At 39.1% G+C, this 17,619-nt stretch overlaps 1 protein-coding gene across 1 annotated transcript in view; it reads right to left on the bottom strand.

The window, feature by feature from the left end:
- Positions 1-17,236, bottom strand: part of LOC114877203 — a 33,256-nt gene extending 16,020 nt beyond the window's left edge. The window contains exons 1-2 of the mRNA XM_046286728.1: positions 16,915-17,236; positions 11,801-12,219 (exon numbers count right to left, since the gene is read on the bottom strand). Of these exons, the coding sequence (XP_046142684.1) occupies positions 11,801-12,113 (313 nt within the window). The 5' untranslated portion in view covers positions 12,114-12,219; positions 16,915-17,236. The remainder of the gene's footprint in view (positions 1-11,800; positions 12,220-16,914) is intronic.
- Positions 17,237-17,619: the final 383 nt, after the last annotated feature.

Below are 17,619 nucleotides of genomic sequence, written 5' to 3'. Positions count from 1 at the left end.
GGCCACGGTACACGTCGCAGAATCGTAATATTTTACGAACGAATATTTATAAATAATTCATACCTCTTCGCGGTGGCGCGAACGTTTCCGCGTGGTTCCCACAGGAAATGAAAGAAGATATAATTTTCAATGATCACTATATTCAGATAATTCCATTAACATTATCATTTGATACGCCTATAGGAAACTTTGATGTCCCCTGATTTATGAAAATCATGAAAAATCTTTTAACGTCAAGGGAGAACAGATCGTCAGAAGCGATTCGAGCGTCCTGTAAATCCTTCGACGTAGCAGCATCATAAAATGCATTTACGTACTGGCTGCACGCGTTTCAACCAAAGGAACCCCGGTTTCGCCAACGAGCCGCATTCCAGCGGCTAACAATTTTCAAGCAATGTCACTTCTTAAAAGCGGCCGTTTTATGAATCTCGATGCAACGACCTTTCGCGGCAACGAGGACAGCTAAAAAGCTCGTAGCGAGGCTCGTTTCCTACGGAGAACGTTCGGAATAATTTCGATGGAACGGACAGTCAGCCTCGGACGTTTATGTATCCTCGCGATAGGGGAAGAAAGCCGAACGAAACTGGCTTTTCCCGGTGAAATTGACCGCCTCGAGAGTCAAGTACCAGCGGCTTCCTCTGCTTCTCACTCGATAACACACCTACGTGACAGGGAACAAAGGTGATAGAGAAGGAAGAGGGACGCTTAGCGTCGTTTCTCACGGCGTCACTGTTCGACGATATCTTTAGGGCCGTCACAAAACCGACCGCTGGCCAGGCCACAGCCTTTTGTTTTATAGCATTGCATCAGGAATCCTGAAAATTATGACTGTTGAAACGAGCCGTCTCGGTGTTCCTTACGGCCACTCAACGTCGTCCACGTTGACGAGCCTGCTCCCTGGGTTCAACAAACCCTTTGTCACCATATACGGGGTGAGTAGATCGAACTGTGCTCGATATAGGGTGAAATAGGATAATTGTAATTATCTAAGTAATAATTGGGACTGGGACTTGAATTTTTATTGGAACTCTAATTTTAATTAATTAGGTTGGGATTTTTTCCCAATTTCCAGTGACTAGTCTGCCCTTGATTCTAATAATATTCGATGAGAAAAATTAAAAAATCCAGGAGTGATCTAGATATGCTTTGGTTTTATTAAATTAAATTTGATTAGGTTTTTAATACCATTTTAATACTCGATTCCACAGACCAATCAATAAATATGGTGTCGAACTAATCTTAAATTTTGCTAAAACTCTTCTTCTGATCGCAAGAAATATTTTACTATCCAAAGAAAGAAACGATTCCATGTGAAACACGTGTTTCGAACACGTGTACAGAGTACACATAAGTAATCGCGAAGTTCTAAGATCGGTTGTACCTAAGCAAGAACCACTCCCTTTTCTGGGACGAGTAGGGCGTGATCGAGTGTACAATGAATACGTCGTAAGTCAATTCCTCCATTAATCGGTTTCCTTCTTCGTAATCGGTGCTGTCTCGAAGCAGCACGTGCTGTTGATACGACACCTGACGAATACAGAATTTTTAGCGACATCAGCCAAGTTTTGAGGATTTCTCTGATCTGCCTTTTAAGTAAATTTCATTTGTCTTCTTTTTAATTTATCTCGAATTTTTACTCCAATTAAAAGGTAATTTAATTTTGATTGATTGATTAATTACTGAAATTTCTGTAATTTAATTTAATTTCTTAAAGTTGAGGAAAGAAAAAATAAAACTTACTTTGATATAATCTTTTTATTTATATGTTTATAAATTGTTATTTATTACTATCTATAAATTGTCCATAAATTGTTATTTATTACTTTTTTGATAATGGCATTACATCACTTGAAATACGCGGGCGGTATGTGAAATCGTGTAAAAGTATGTCATTGATATCGTCGCGTTTCGTTTGATCAAAGGACTCGGCTTAACAAGAAGATCAAACTGTGATTTATGTAACAGACGTATCACGATGTGCCAACCTCTGAATACCGCTGTTCAGGTATGCCCGCTGCGAATTTCGAAATCGCCAAGGTGGTCCATGGAGATATTCCAGGCACGAACATGCTTCGAAGGAACACCTCTTGTTTCATTTACAAACGAAACAATGCTTTAAGGAGTTGTCAGGAAGCTATTGCGGTTGTCGTTGAATCAACGACACGCGAGAGAAGAAAATCTTTTCACTCTACTCTGCATTGTGTTCAGCGAAAATTTCAAACGAGGTTTCAAAATACCTCAACGATTAGAAAGTTTGTCAATCAACCAAATAATTCTAATGAGGTTCCAATTCTAATGAATTCCAAATTAAAATATCTTCTGCCAAATTAAAATATTCAAAATCCACCGAATAAACATTACCTCGAAGATAGCTACATATTACGATGCAACATCTCTGAGCTATTTCCATAGCAATATTTTTACGATGATCGGCTAGAAGAAGCAACGGAAAAAAGGAACACTAATGCTCGTAATAATAGTAATAATAATAATAATGAACGTAATACCAGTGTTCCCCTTTGCTGCATCGTTCAATCTGCTTTGAAATTTCACGAAACCCCTCAAGTTCTGGCGAGGCTCAAAGTTGTTGCAATTTATTATTACTGCGTAACTGCGTTATTTATAAAACGACACGTTCCCCGGCGCAGATCGTGAAGATACAATTTTCCGCATTTTCTACGCGTTCCTTTAAGCCAGGACAACGTAAAACGTTCCGCCGGAAGCGAGGCATCGTAATAGCACGTTGGCGCGCCCTGTGTTTGAAGCATTGATCACTTCGAGCGGTATCGATAAACTTAATGTTCTTCAGGAAGGCTGCTTTTAAACAGTTTTCTTGTGAAACCATTGCTGAACGTGTTAAGCAATACTAGACAATTCCAATTGATACTTTCAATAAAATTAAGAAAGCTGGATCAAATTGAGGATCCAAATCATAGTTGGAGTGGATTAAAATTTCTGGGACCTGGAACTTTTTAATCCTTCAGGGCTTTTCAAGAAATATTTTAAGAAGGATTAGAAGGGACCTCCTGGAAAGTGATACCCAGGGCTGTAACCCCCTCAAACCTCTCCTTGATCCCTCGAATCCTAGTTACCTCAATGATGAGACATCCTGTAGATAGAAAGGGATCAGACGAAGAGTCTTCAATGAATCGGGGACGAATTACGATAACGACAAACGCGGAATGGCGGAGCCAGGTACGTTCGAAAGGCCGGAGAACATCATCAGGAGAACGCGGAGTTGAGATAGGGCCGGAGGTGAAACTAACGAGTGATAAACAACGATAAATTCCTCCCACGTAGGCCTCTCGCTGCTGACTATCCAGGGGTAATTTCAATGATCCCGGCTGCACCGGCTCGGCGTAAACGTGCCCACCAAGCTGATGCATAAATACCTATAAATATGACACGGCGGGGCCCGCGGTAACGTTGCATATTAAATTACATTCTTAAGCAGCGGCAAGCAGCCGGCGTTCACCAGAGGGGCTGCATCAAGTCAACGGGTCTGATTAAACGCAACCGGAGGATCCAGCAACGAGATCGAGAGGCGAACGGAACGGACAAGGGTGAAACGGAGAGTGAAAGGAGGAAAACAGACGACCACTATCCTCTGGCTAACCCATTCCACGCCATTTCCGTTCGAATCGTTGTTCCTTAAGCTTAACCAAGCCGGAGAACCACCACCCGGAGGCTGGCAATGCTAATTATTCTGGTTCATGCGAGCAATTTGTCGGGTACCAGCCAGCGTATATTTAATAGCCACGGGGCTTCTTCGGCCCACGGGTATTTACATCTGTAGCGAATACCGCGGACGTAATATGGGACGTCGGGAATTAGCTGAGGAATACTCGACGGATGGCCCATCCGACTCTGACGACCTCCTGGGTTTAATTGTTCAAGGATAATGATCGTTGGGAGGAGATTTTTGGAAAAGGAATTTTATTTCTATGATTTTATAACCATGATGGATTTTTCCTCTAGTAAATTAAATTAAAGTATTGAAGTATAAAATATTTGCATAAAGATGGATCGGTCGGTAAAGATTTTAATTAGCAGTAATTAAAGAGCCAAAGGAAGCAAATGATTCTAACACCATTACATCGGTCAGCTTCGTAGTAGGGAAGAATATGCACGAGTTCCCTTTTAAATGCCAACCTTCAAAGATTAAAATTCATACTTATGCAAATCGGATTCCACGATGGGTTCCTTTTATATGCAAGGCATCGATCACGAGTTAATTACAGGATACCGTCAAAGACACTTGAGATTCCATAAAACCAGTCTGTTTTATTGGTAGCACATAAACCAATGCCTCGAGATCTTGCATTAAACTTGAAATTTCTTTTTCATTTTGATCCCTATCGTTTCGAGCGTTCTGTCTGTTTTAAGCCTCACGATTATTAATCGCTTCGATCTTTGGACATGTAAATCGTATATCTTGAAATGTATTTAATCGTTCATCTAAAGTGCGTATCAGATGAATATTGCCAATTAGGAATCGATGATTGGAATCAGATAAATTACTTGTTCCTTACTTATTTTAACGTTTCTGAAAGATAAGTTGGACAGAAATGAGCGAAAAGTATAAGGGATAATATTATTTTCTTTTAATCTTTATTTTCCTATAAATTGCTTTTGATATTTTAAACTTCTAAGTGGTGATGACGAGTTAAATCGTCATGATATTTTGAAGACATTCCACGTCAATTTAAACTTGATACATTTTTAATTTTTTAATTAGGTATGACGAGTTAATTCGTCAAGGTGTGGATCACAAACATTTTTGGTAAATTAGCTCCCCAAATAAATATAGAATATTTCATATTGAAATTTGAAATTGAAATATCTTTACAAGTAACGAATAGATTTAAGTGACTGACCCAACACGATCTTTATAGCGAAAGGGTTAAAATACTGAAAAAGTAGCCTCGAGTATAATAAAGTATTTCTTTTTTTTTCTCGTAGTAACAGTGGCTGAAACAAGAGGCTGCCGTTGAATAAATTTGCAAATATTTGCCGATTCACTCGTCCGTCACGGTGACACCTTCGAAATTTATTCTTTCCAAAGCGACGATTGAAATTCACGCGTATGCAAAGTGGACCCCTGAATGGTTCCTTTCTGTACGACGAGCATTCAGCACGAGTACTAATTACGGCACATCCTCGGGGAACCTGAAGAACCATCAACAGCTCTCTGTTCTTTTATCTGTTCAACCTTGAACGTCACAAAAGCCTCTTTCAAACTGGAAAGTCGCCTTTTTTTCACGTAAATTCTTGCGACCATTGTTGCTGGAGTGCGTGAAAGGTGTATGGATTTTTGCAAATTCTTTTTGATAGTTGAACAAATGGTTGAAATTGAATTTTTATTCATATGGTATATTACATTTTTTATTTATCAAATATATTTTGTTCCTTCAAGATCCATTTAGATTTCTGGTAAATTTGAATTTTAATTCGAATGTCCAGCTTCCTGAAAATTAGTCGAAAGTGTCATTTAAACCGGAAATACGTAATTCCTCCCCTAGAAAGTATTCCTCCATGAAAGTGGTTCCAGTTTCCTGAAAATGGATCTTTCAAGTTCTCTTCGCACGACATTCCGTGGCCTTCATTGTGACAATGAGTTTCTCTTTCTAAGAAAACCACTTTCGAGGGAAATACCTGGTCAATTTGCAGAAAAACATCTCCATCTGCTGTCCTCGGAAAAATTTCAGCAAAGATCATGTTTAAATCGAACTTCTGTTTCTTAACTGTCCTTTTATTACGTCATGTTACATCAGGATGCTGGTAAATTTTAGGCTATAAAAATATTGCTACGATGCTAATGGTACTTTTTTAACGATCGCCATAAAATTATGGCATAGACTTCTCTATTCCATGGTCCCTGGGAATTCAACTGCTTTGGCGGAAGGTTCTTCATTTAAAATTGTTTGGTATATTTATTAACACGTTTCTCAAAGCAATAGATGAAAAAAATTCTAATAGGATTCTTAATATGTACTATAGAAGTTACATCTATTTTTTATAATATTACCTTGAGAAACAAGAAACCTTTCGTTATTCAAACGAACGTCCTTCTTCATTAATTACATTAATGAAATTTACTTTATTTCAAATTTTAATTATTCAGTAGTACAACCATAATTATTCAAAAGGTTAACTCGTCACCCTCGTTGGAGAAGCATTTTCCAATGACGAGTTGATTCGTCGTCCCCAATTAGAAGGTTAATGATTGACATAAAAACATGATACCAGTCTTCCAAGGTGTTAAAAAAAAGAAAAAAATGGTAAAAGAAGCGGAAAGCGAACGAAGGTGCAATTTTTGTCGACTACCGCAAACCGGAACTGTGTTACCCGCTATTATAGTCCACGTGCACGTGCATTTCGAGTGTTCTAAATCAGACGTTTCTTGGTAGAAACCATCCAGAGAGTAGCAATCTCGAAGTTAACAGAAGCCCAGCCGGGATTCCTGGTTCCGCTCGGCGCAGAAGATCGTTCCAATTTCAGCGTCGAGAATACGTGATATTAAATCGTATACGAGCAGCTAGTCTGTAGCAGGTAACGCTTAATCGCTGGAGGAAAGCTGGTGAATTCATTCCGGCAAGAAACGGGCAGATTTATTACCGGGATGGGATGTCTGTTATCACCATTCTGTTATCATCGTTTCACGGAACGTTATTCTCAAACGAGCTGAGCTTCACGGTTCTTTAACGTTTCTGGGAAATAATGTTTCTGTCTGAAGTGCGAACTGTTGGAAATTATCTTGAAGAAAAAGTTGAAATTGGAAGGTAAACGACCCTACCATCCAACATGTGAAAATTGAAATCACTCGAAAACAGCCATCATTCGTTTACACATCAAAATATTTGCCAGCTGGTGTTTAAAAATATTTTTTTCAATCACTTGAAAAAAAATAAAGGAGGGGTGAGAAGGGTCTGTTAACCTCCTCTATAAAGAGATAAAAATTCCTGTCTAAAAATTTTTTGAAAGAACACCAAAGTACAGTATCGTGTACAGAAGCAAGGGAACAGAAGCATTAACAAAATCACGAATAACTATAAAACAATATCCTAATGCATCGAAGACATCGAGATTCGAGATAGAACTTAAAAGCTCTGTAATGTCTTTCCTACCATCTTTCTCACGCGTCCGGCCCGAAGAACATGCCTATCGAAAGGCAACTAATGCAAAACGTGAGTAAATGGTAATTAAGGTTCGGCAATTTCCTTTCGAATCGAAATAATGCAGCAATATTTAACGATTACTAGCAAGTCTTGATCGTATCAGCATTATAAAGGCTCAGAATCTTTTAAGGATATTCGAAGGAAATTCTGTGCTTTTTTCAAATCTCTGAAGCTAAAAGGTGCTATTATTTACCACAAGATTATCAGAAGTATCATATTCTGTGTCTGGTAGTAGCCAACACTTCCAAACGTTATATAAATTGGATTTCTAATTATTCCAACGAGGAAGATTAATTAACAAAAAATGTACCATTCAGTAGTTAAATCAAATGGTACCTGTTGATTTGATTTCATCTTAAAATCAAGTTCAATCTACTTAGAGAACGTTCGAATAAGAATAATTGGAACTGGTGTACGAGCGTTAATTTGATTCTGGCATTTCTCGTCGAACGTTCAACACCCACTAGCGTCGGGGCTAAGGAACCCGAAGGAATCCAGCAGTCCAGAGAACAACCCCTGGAGGGCAGGATTCGATTCCGTGGAGTCAAGCAGGTGCAGAGCAGGCGGCGCGGGAATAAACATATTTCCAAGCGATCCTCGGTCGAGCATCGAGGGCCATAAATAAAACAAGAGATTCCTCGACTTGGTCCGCCATAAATCGCGAGTCCGTGGCGTTCGATGGCTCGAAGGAACCGGGAACTTCTTCGAACAGCCTCGATCGTAAACGTTCCACGTCCAGGAATACCCTTAATACCTTTGCAAAAGCGATGCTGAACTTTCGATTTCGCGACTCCATCGCGTTTCCGAGACTTACGCAAATCCGAGAGACGAGCAAAGGATTACGAGGATTCGCATGAAAATCTCTGAACATCCTTTCTGACTGTAAATCAAAGAGTTATGAGAAGGGAAGCTGAAGACTGTACGCTTCCGCTTCAACACTCTTCGTCAAGCTGTTCTGCGTTTCTCGACTGTGAGTTTAATGCTTGATTTGTCAGCAAACTTGTGTGCCAACACTTTCGCAGCTACCAGGACATTTATTATTTTGGGGCAGGTAGAGATATTTTCGAAAATCAGGTGCGCTTTATGTAATTTGTAATCATTTCTAAGAATGCAGTTTTATTGCACTTTTTAAAAATGCAATATGTAGCTTTGAAACAATTACAGATAGAAAAAGATTTAATAGTATAGGATTGTCTATTTTCCTACGACTTTATCTTTTTAATACGTGCAAGGATGCACCTAGATGCAACTGCACTTTTTCATAATGCATATAGATGCAACTGCATTTTTTTTAGAATTGCACTGGTGTATACAGATGCAACTGCATTGTTATTTAGAAATGCAATGGTATACACAGATGCAATTGCATTTTTTTCATAAGTGCAACGATGCACCTGATGCAATTGCACTTTTTTATAAGTGCAACGATGCACTTAGATGCAACTGCACTTCTTCAACAATTAATAAGGAATTAATAATTTTCGCACAGTATGCTTTGCAAAAATCGTTTATTATCATAAAATTATTCATACAAGAATGAAAATTGACTGCTTTTAACAGTTGTCTTTTGGTGAACACCCACGCGAATGTATCCAGAGACTGGAATACACGGTTCGCCTAAGATACGACGCGCGAAATTACTCGCATAATATAAACGTTTAAGACGTCGTTCGTTCGGAGGAATTTCAGTTGAAAAGCGATTCCCTCGATCGACGAGGCACTCCCACGGTTTCGTGGAGTCACGAGCGCGCTTTCACGCGATATCTGCACAACCGCCCCTATAAAGATAGGCCTCTTCTCTACCGAGAAACACTGTTGGATTCTAAGCGCATAAACGCCGAGACTCAGCCGCACCTGATAGACACACCGCTCTCACTTGAATGTTGATAACGTCTTCGTTGAAACAAAGAACCTAAGGAATCATTTCTTCTTTACGCAGAAAAAGCGTAACTACCTGTTGGCGTAATTAGATAGGTATCAATTCTTCAAAATAATGACTATTCCTCTTTATAAAATGAAATATTTCATTTCGTTCGAGTCCAAAATAGAATTTCGATCGCGCAGCTCATTAATAAGCCCCATTTATAATCGAAGATGTTCATCAAGCCCGCCAAAATGCCTGGGCCCCTCAGTCAGTCAGAAGGCTTGATCGAGAACGAAGCGAGGAAAAAAAAGAAGCAGAACTCATTGCTCGTCAGAGCTCAAACCGTGACCTCTCAACTTCCACCACCCCTGTATCCTTGCACGATCTTCTTCATCATTAATTAACATTGCCAGAAAGATTATTCTGTCAACGAAGATATAATGGGCGGCACGAGATTTATGCGTGCAACGAGAAAGCGGCATAATCGAACGCTTAAGGGTTGTACCATTTTTCCACCAGCCGCCCAATGATTTATTTTATGATACTGATTGGATAAAAATTCATTCGTGTACGTTTGAAATATTTTCACCGGATCGATTAATTTTCGGTAGAACAGCTTTCAATTACAACGAGTTAAATATAGTAATACTATCGCGTTGAAAATTTTCAAACTCCCACGTAATGTGTTAATTACATCCGTCGCACAGATTGAACTATTAGCGATTCATCTCTGAAACAAATCGCGCGTATCGCGTTACAAGGCTGCTTACACTCTGCTTTGAATTCCATTATCTCTTCCTTCCTTTATCCAGTTCCTGGTCTGGTATTCCCCTCCCACGCCCCAAGAACTTATGCAAACCAGACGCGCAATGATCGCATCTGTTCACAATGGGTCGCTAACGAAGTCTCCTCTGGCCTGATCTCGGCGTAAAAGAACAGCCGTGTAACAATCGGCCGCGCGAAATTTTTTCACCCTCCCATTGCATCGCGTGCACACGCCTCGCGTATTCGATGCGAGTATGCACTCGCTCGAAACGTGTCGAGACGATCGATACACTTTGAGAATTTAATTACGAGTCTGAGGAAGAGTTAAATGGTTCGTCGTAGGGTAAATTAGATAATAGAACAAATTGACGATTATAAAAATCCTTTTAAAACGAGACAATACGCTTGATCAAGATTTGGCACGGTTTGAATCAAACACTTCTTCACCACGCTAAGCTCGGTTTCATTGTTAAACTGCCACTGCCACCTACAACCATCTGTTACTTTCTTTCCACCGATCTCGGTTGAATCACCCTCCTACCTACTACAACCTGATTACATATGTACAGACATGGTAAATAAGAAAACAAATACGGCTTCTTATATATTGCTCCCTGTCGAGGAAATCTCGAGAATGCTGTAAACGATGCCTCGAACCGGCATAACCGGGGTATTTTTTAACCCCGAGCTGGCAAGTCTTAATACACTGGTTCTTACGTATTTTTAATATTCAAATTATCGATTTTTCAATTTGTATGCATAAAGTTTCAGTATTTCAAGAATTTATTCAGAATTAATTAACAGTATTTTGTATGTACAAGCTCGTTTAATTTCAACGGATAAAACAAATGTTTGTCAACCCACGGAAACAAGTTTAACAACTTTAATTGTTCTAACAGTTTATATAAGAGAAAAAAATGAGACGTGATGGAATTGTAAACGTTTCCATCGATCAAAAGGGTCGTTTATTAATCGACCACTTTCCCGGCTACGATCTTGCGCAAGCAGTCGTACTGCCTTTTAATCTGGAGATCGAATTCCCGATAGAATTCGCGCGCTCGATCGATCATCGCCTCCGACGTGATCGATATATATCGACACTACGCACACTCGATCGATTCTATGGAGTTACGGATATCTCGCGGCCCATTAAGCGCCATCGGCACGCTACATTTTAATGAATTTCTGGTTACGAGGATATTGCCTTTCGATTTTTATTCGACCGCCGTTTCGATGGTTCTCCTTGACTTGATTTATCGGCCAAGGAAAAGTTCTCCGTCCGTATAGAATGCTGAGAACGGTAATCATGATTTGGAAAATGGAATGATCTTGTTCGATCCTCTTTTTATATGATACTATTTAGGACATCAAAAGTCTGACGTAATTTGATGACATAAAAGTATCATAAAAATGCACTTATTTTATATCAATTTGAAGCTTAATCTTTGCACAAAGTGATTTTATAAGTATTTTGTTAATAATATTGATACAAGTTGGATGGTTGTTAGAAAACTTTCAACAGAAGATTCCCTGACAATCAGCCATTATAGTTAGTATCAATGGATGATTTATATAGTAATTTTCAGTAAATTTTAAGCTTCAAATAAATATAGAATAAGTGATATTTCATGATAATTTTATGTCATCAAATCGTATCAAACTTTACAGTTTCAAAATTAGTCATTGTTCGCTACAATTATCAATCAGCCATTTTGTATTAAGAATTTTGAAGAAACGTTTATACAGTCTTTTCGGATGTCTTTTAAGCTTTAGATTGATATATTACAAGTGGCATTTTGCAATAGTTTTCTGTCATCAAATCGTGTTAGACTTTTTCTAATTATTTTAAGTAGTACAAGTCAACGATTAAGCAGACAATTTCAGTTTTCATGGGTTCCTTCAGCTAAAATTTATTCTCCACTAAAATGTTCTTATTTTCTATCAAATGAAAAGTAGATTTAACTGAAAAAGAGAGAAATTTGATTGCACTCACCAGGATATCCTTCGGGTATCACGATTTCTGGTCCAACTTTGACGTCGTGCCGATAACGGTGCATCAACAAGGTAGCCGTAACTCTCAACGATCTTTGTTGTTGTTTGTACAACAATATCGGTCTTCCACCGGCACCTTCTACCCTAACCACCCTGGGTAACGAAAATCTGTCCAAAAACTCGCGGAGGGGCATGAATCCACCCCCGGAATTCGCGGCTTCCGCGGTCGCTTCCCGCGAACTGGGCAACGAATCATCACCAGTTCCGGTAGCTTCACCACTGGACAATGTCGAAAATTCACCACTCGACGACATCGTCACGCACTAGATTGTTATTCACGGTTTCATAGGCACTGAATTTCACGAGCTTTGACCAGGAATCGCTAGGAAACTGTTCACGTTTCACCCTGACAGTTCGTTCCTGGAAAAAAAAGAAAAAGGAAATTAAGAATAAAATTGTAATATTCCTTTTGGGCAAAATAATAAAATTATTTTTGCACCATGATGGTCCCAGACTTATCATATCTTCTTTAGAAATTAACCTGGGTCAGATTTGACCCCATATTTTCTTACAACTTGTAGTCAGATCATAAATTCCAAGAAATATAATTCATAGAAACTCATCAACACGTTATACCCTCTCTAAACAGTGAATAACACCCCTAATGCGTCAAATTACTCCCAGAAACTAACATGACACAGCACTCTCTATTATTATCATTAAGATTATGATCAAAGAAGCGAGAAAAAGGTAAAACGAAGTTTATTCTTCCAAAGGAATTCGTTATTCTACGAAGCGTGGCAACCGTGACAGTGATTCGCCGACGGCTGACTGTACCGTCAGCTAACGAGTGATTATGCTCGAGGCCCGCTTCGCGATGATGGTGATGATGATGAATTTATGATGATGATTATCTGTCGTGGCGTACCGCTGTGTCGCCACCGGTGTTTGTCTTTCATACGAAGTGACAGTGCCGTGAAAAAGAGCGAAAAAAGGACACGGAACGATGGAATGAATCTAGTTCAGTTTGATTGAGGATTGTTCTTCGAACAGAGACTGCTGACTAATTAAACTTAATTGATTTTGACGAAGGAGGATAGCTCGTTGAAAATATTTAGATTTCTGGACATTTACATTATTTAAAATTATTTAGATTGCAATCATTATTATTAATTAATGAACTGAAATTACTGTCGTCAGTTTCATGCAGCATATGGTGCACTGTCGACTAATTTGTGAAATTATTATAGAATGATATCGAAACGACGATGACTACTTTTATTACACAAAGAATGATTGATGGCCACGAACTCTACAATTCAACGTGATCAAATTACGTTTCTAGAGAATGCAATGATGATTTCAATGGAAACTCGAATTGTTAATCATTTTTCATTCATGAATTAGTTAGTATTCTTCATAATACTATTATGCATTGGTATTTCAACAATTTCATAAAGGACAATGATCTTTCTTGCCATAAATAATTTTCAAATTCAATTTTCTCCAAAACGAAGCTGCAATTTATTTTATATTTTTTAATTAATTTACTCAAGAAAAATAACTCTCTTCCTGATTATTAGAACACCCTGTATTTCTTGTATCAATGCAAAGCATTGAATTGGCGCTCTATATCAATCTGTCGACGTAATTGGAAAACGAATGAAAATAAAATGGTAACAGTGATCTTTCTTTTTAAACAATAAAAGGAAACGAATAAGTTGCCCCGTCTAGTTAGCACTTGAATATGACAAATGGGATTTTTGCGATCGACGACTTGATAATTTTCCGCGTCAGTTTAAATCGTCCTGTTATAAATCAACCCTCGAGTTTCTTGTTACTTGTAATTTGATGCTCGTCATCGCATAATATTTTATGCCAGCTTGACGTGTGCGAAAATTAGAAAAGATGCGTTTTTAATTGAGACAAGTGTCAACTACGAGTCGTTGAGAAATGTAGACAATTTTCAGAATTATTTCCTTAGACTTTTAATTAATGCTTTAAGGACTAATCAAAAATAGATCGGTCGGGTCAGGTCGAGCAAGATCTTAAAAGTCGTGTACCCGTAATTTCGGGATTCGAGTGTCAACTCAGGAATCGAAACTTAATTACATTCTAAATGAAGTATTAGCTTTCGAATTCAGTTTCGGGTCCCAAAATGACGGGTACCCGCACACCCCTAGTATTTAAATATCTTCTTCACACTCCAATATCTCGCAAACGCATAAAAAATGCAACAATTCATTCAATTGCTTAGAATTTCATTTCAATTCCGATATAATTACCCACTAATTGATCTGAATTAAATATGAAACAATTATTCGCGATCGAGCCAATCTAAATTCCAGCTTCGATTGCCGTAGAAAAACGCAGTTTCCAAGCTGACTTGCACCTGTACCATCCTTCAAGCGTGTTCACGGCAGCATTGAACTCGCATCGCATACGAATGACAAGAATTAATATTCCAGCTGTGTAAGATATGATGTGCGGAGACTCCGAGCATTATCCACGGTTCCGGTCATGAATACGCATGAGCAAGCATTCTTTTTTTCCTTTCTTTCTTTCTTTCTCTTCGTTTTTCCGTGAAAACCATGGAGAGAAGGCCGACACCGACCCCTCTCGATTATTTGCCTCGGAACCTCTGTAATTGCCACGTAATGGACGTTTAATTGCCTGCGACTGTAGCGGCCACGGATGCGTATCGTAAATTGCGAGGACTGGAACACCGTGGTGTCTTGGTTTCGTTGAAATTTTATAGACATTACGGCTCCGAGTGTGTATTTAATAAAATTAACGTTCATTGCCGAACAGAATTATAAGACAACCAGAAAATTAATATCGTATTAACGTTGAAAACAATCTATTTTTAACTAACTAAAATAATTCAATTTCATTTGGACCAAATTAGAGAATATATAATGAGTGATTAGGTATATGGGATTTATTACTTTAATTCGTTTGACAATAATTCTTCTGGAACAAAGCCATTCAGCGATATCCTCGATCCTGTATTCTTTGTTTCAAGCCTTTCGTAATTCAGTATGCTGGCTGTGTTCGGTCAAACGTTTTGTATTCTATCACGAAGGACAGCTTTTGTCCTCGCATACAGGATCCCTTGTTTTAGAACGTTTGTCACTATTTGCTTCGGACAATTGTATGTTATTGCTTGTTTTAAAAGTAGTCCATCTAGAAAGTATTCAACGACTGGCATGTTAAATAAAAATTCTATTTCAAAGAGTCAGATGTATCTACTGAGTTTAGAGAATGAGACAAAATAATTATTCTAATTAAACCTCTTTAATTATAAAATCAACGTAATTGGCATGGTAATTAAAGTCACCTGTACTAATCAGTAGTACAATTTGGGGTGGATCAGAAGGGTGAAATCGACCTCCTTATTAAACTATTGTTAGAAATTATTTAATTTCTAAATCTGAAAGACAACGTCTGGTGACATAAGGCGGGGCAAAGGTCAAAGTACTATTCCCGATCGGTCTCGGAAGAAAGAAGGGACGGCTGGTCGTCCTCGAGCACAACTTTCGAAACGCTTTCGATCTCACGAAATTGCCCTGCGAGCCATTTCACTTTCCAACGCGTTCCTTTTCTGGTGATGCCGGGGACCGGTGTAATCGGCCGGTGTCTGTCATCTGTAACACCGGTAATTGTCGGCGCCCGCGAAATTGCCGTCAACCTCGTACGGAATTAATTGCACGAGGACGTTCGTTATCCCGACAATTAAAAGCTTCCGTGATGAACGTGACACACTATCGTGCCCTTCGATTTAATCAATTTCCAGACGATATATAGGGCAATATAATGAGCTGCAAAATTGACCTTTTAATTAAAGAATTTATTAATTAAAAGCGTATTCTGTCAAATGTTGTATGATCATTTTTTCAATATGAATATTTAAAAAAGAAGGTGTAATATTGAAAAATATAATGACAGGGAAAATTTAAAGGGAAAGAAGCTTTTCACAATGAGGGCACATAATAGATGGAGCAAAGTGAAAGTTCGAGATTTAGCAATTTGCCCATTAGCCGACCTGGATACGGTCGATGCTTTCCGCGTGACGGTATTCCGCTGCGTCCCTGACGTAATTTGACGCGGAACGCGTCCGTGCAAAACCACGCGGAACGCTCGAGCGAATTTAATTAAGCGCGAGAAGGCCTGCCTCGTTGCGAGCAGCGTCTTACTTTCTTACAAGCCGCGATCGCAATTAACGAGAGGCCAGAGAGAGAGAGGGGAAAAAAGCAAACGGTACGATTATTTTTTAAAGCCGTATTATCTGAATTTATGATTTGCGATGAGTTTGATATCGCGCAACTAGTTCCGTGAGAACGGTACCGCCGACGCGGTCGCGGCCTTTTTAACGCGTTTTACCGTGAACAACAACACCGGTTCTTTCTGTGATTGAAAATAATTTTCTATTTAAATATTAGTGACTCTAACTTAGCAGTGATAGTGGCACAAATCAAAAGCTTTCAAGTGCACTTTGAAGTTTTTTAATTTTATTATGAAAAGGGTTAATTAGTGGATAGACTATATATCTGATAGCTGTGTATCTAGGTATCGAATATAACAAATTCCACAATATCAAGTACTCAATCTACCTTTTCATTTCTCGAGAATATGAATCAGGGTTGGGCGCTTTTTATCTGAACATACAATTGAAGACTAGACGAAGTGAGCGACACATACACTCTTGTAAAAGTAAACACAATCAATGATGCACACTCTTGGAAGTTCATGGTTCTAGAATGGAAATTCCGTCTAAATTTCAAAGAAAATCATTTATTTTTATCAAAATGAATAAATAACAAATTGGAATAAAAGTTCTGACGTGAATATATCATGGATAATCGTTAACTTTATAAAATAACACGATGGTCGATCGATTCCTTCGCTTACCCAAGGCGGATACCGACCAGAGTACACCATCGTGCACAGCGGCTGGTTCCCATCCCAATCGCAATAGCAATCTGTTCGAATCGCACACCGTTCTAACCACTCGTGCACCACACGATTCCAAATCGATTGCACGATCGTTAAGCAACGAATGAATGGAAAATAAAGAAATAAAAAAAAAAAAATGGCACCTCGTCGCACACCCACCTTTCTCACTGGTACCAACAGTGACCAGCTGTAGCTGACGATTCACGAAACGCGCGAATGTCACTCACGCGGTTCACCTGCACCGAACTCGCGACAACCATGACCCCGGACGATGGTAACTTTCACTGTCGGACGAGCCTTCGATCCTTTCTACCACGAACCGATCAAACGCCGAACGATCGATCAACGATCATGTATCAACGAGAAATTGATCGTTCGATTTCTCGAAAGATCGAGTGACCAGGGAATAGACGCGGCGCGATCGATCCATTCGATCGATCGAAGCTTTCAGAGCCACGACGTGGAGCGTCCCGACGCTCCGGACGAGATCGTGCGACTAAAAGCTCGCGAGGACGCGCCACGCCGCGCCGTCGAACGACCACAGGAGCCCCCACTTCTTTAGCTTCAAATAAACTGTATCGCGCAGACTCGGAGCACGCGAGTCGACCAGGATCACCGATGCTTGCCTTGTTTTCCTTACGATTTTTCATTTTCTATACTGGGTGTCCTGGTATTAGTGGTACGGTATCGAGTATGGAAGGTTTTTTTTTAAAATAGCAATGCGGAGGAAGCACCACTCTTTATCATACCTGAAAGGTACCATGAATTATATTTTTATAATTATAATTTATAATTTAATGTAGGAAGGGGTTGTTTTGGTTTTCATTTGAGGGATTCGTTTGTAATTACTGTTTCTATGATTGA

The sequence above is a fragment of the Osmia bicornis genome, chromosome 8 (genome assembly GCF_907164935.1).
Source record: "Osmia bicornis bicornis chromosome 8, iOsmBic2.1, whole genome shotgun sequence".
In the NCBI taxonomy this organism is placed as follows: Eukaryota; Metazoa; Arthropoda; class Insecta; order Hymenoptera; family Megachilidae; genus Osmia; species Osmia bicornis.
Note: the sequence above shows the minus strand (reverse complement) of the source record. Positions and strands in the feature narration are given on the sequence as shown.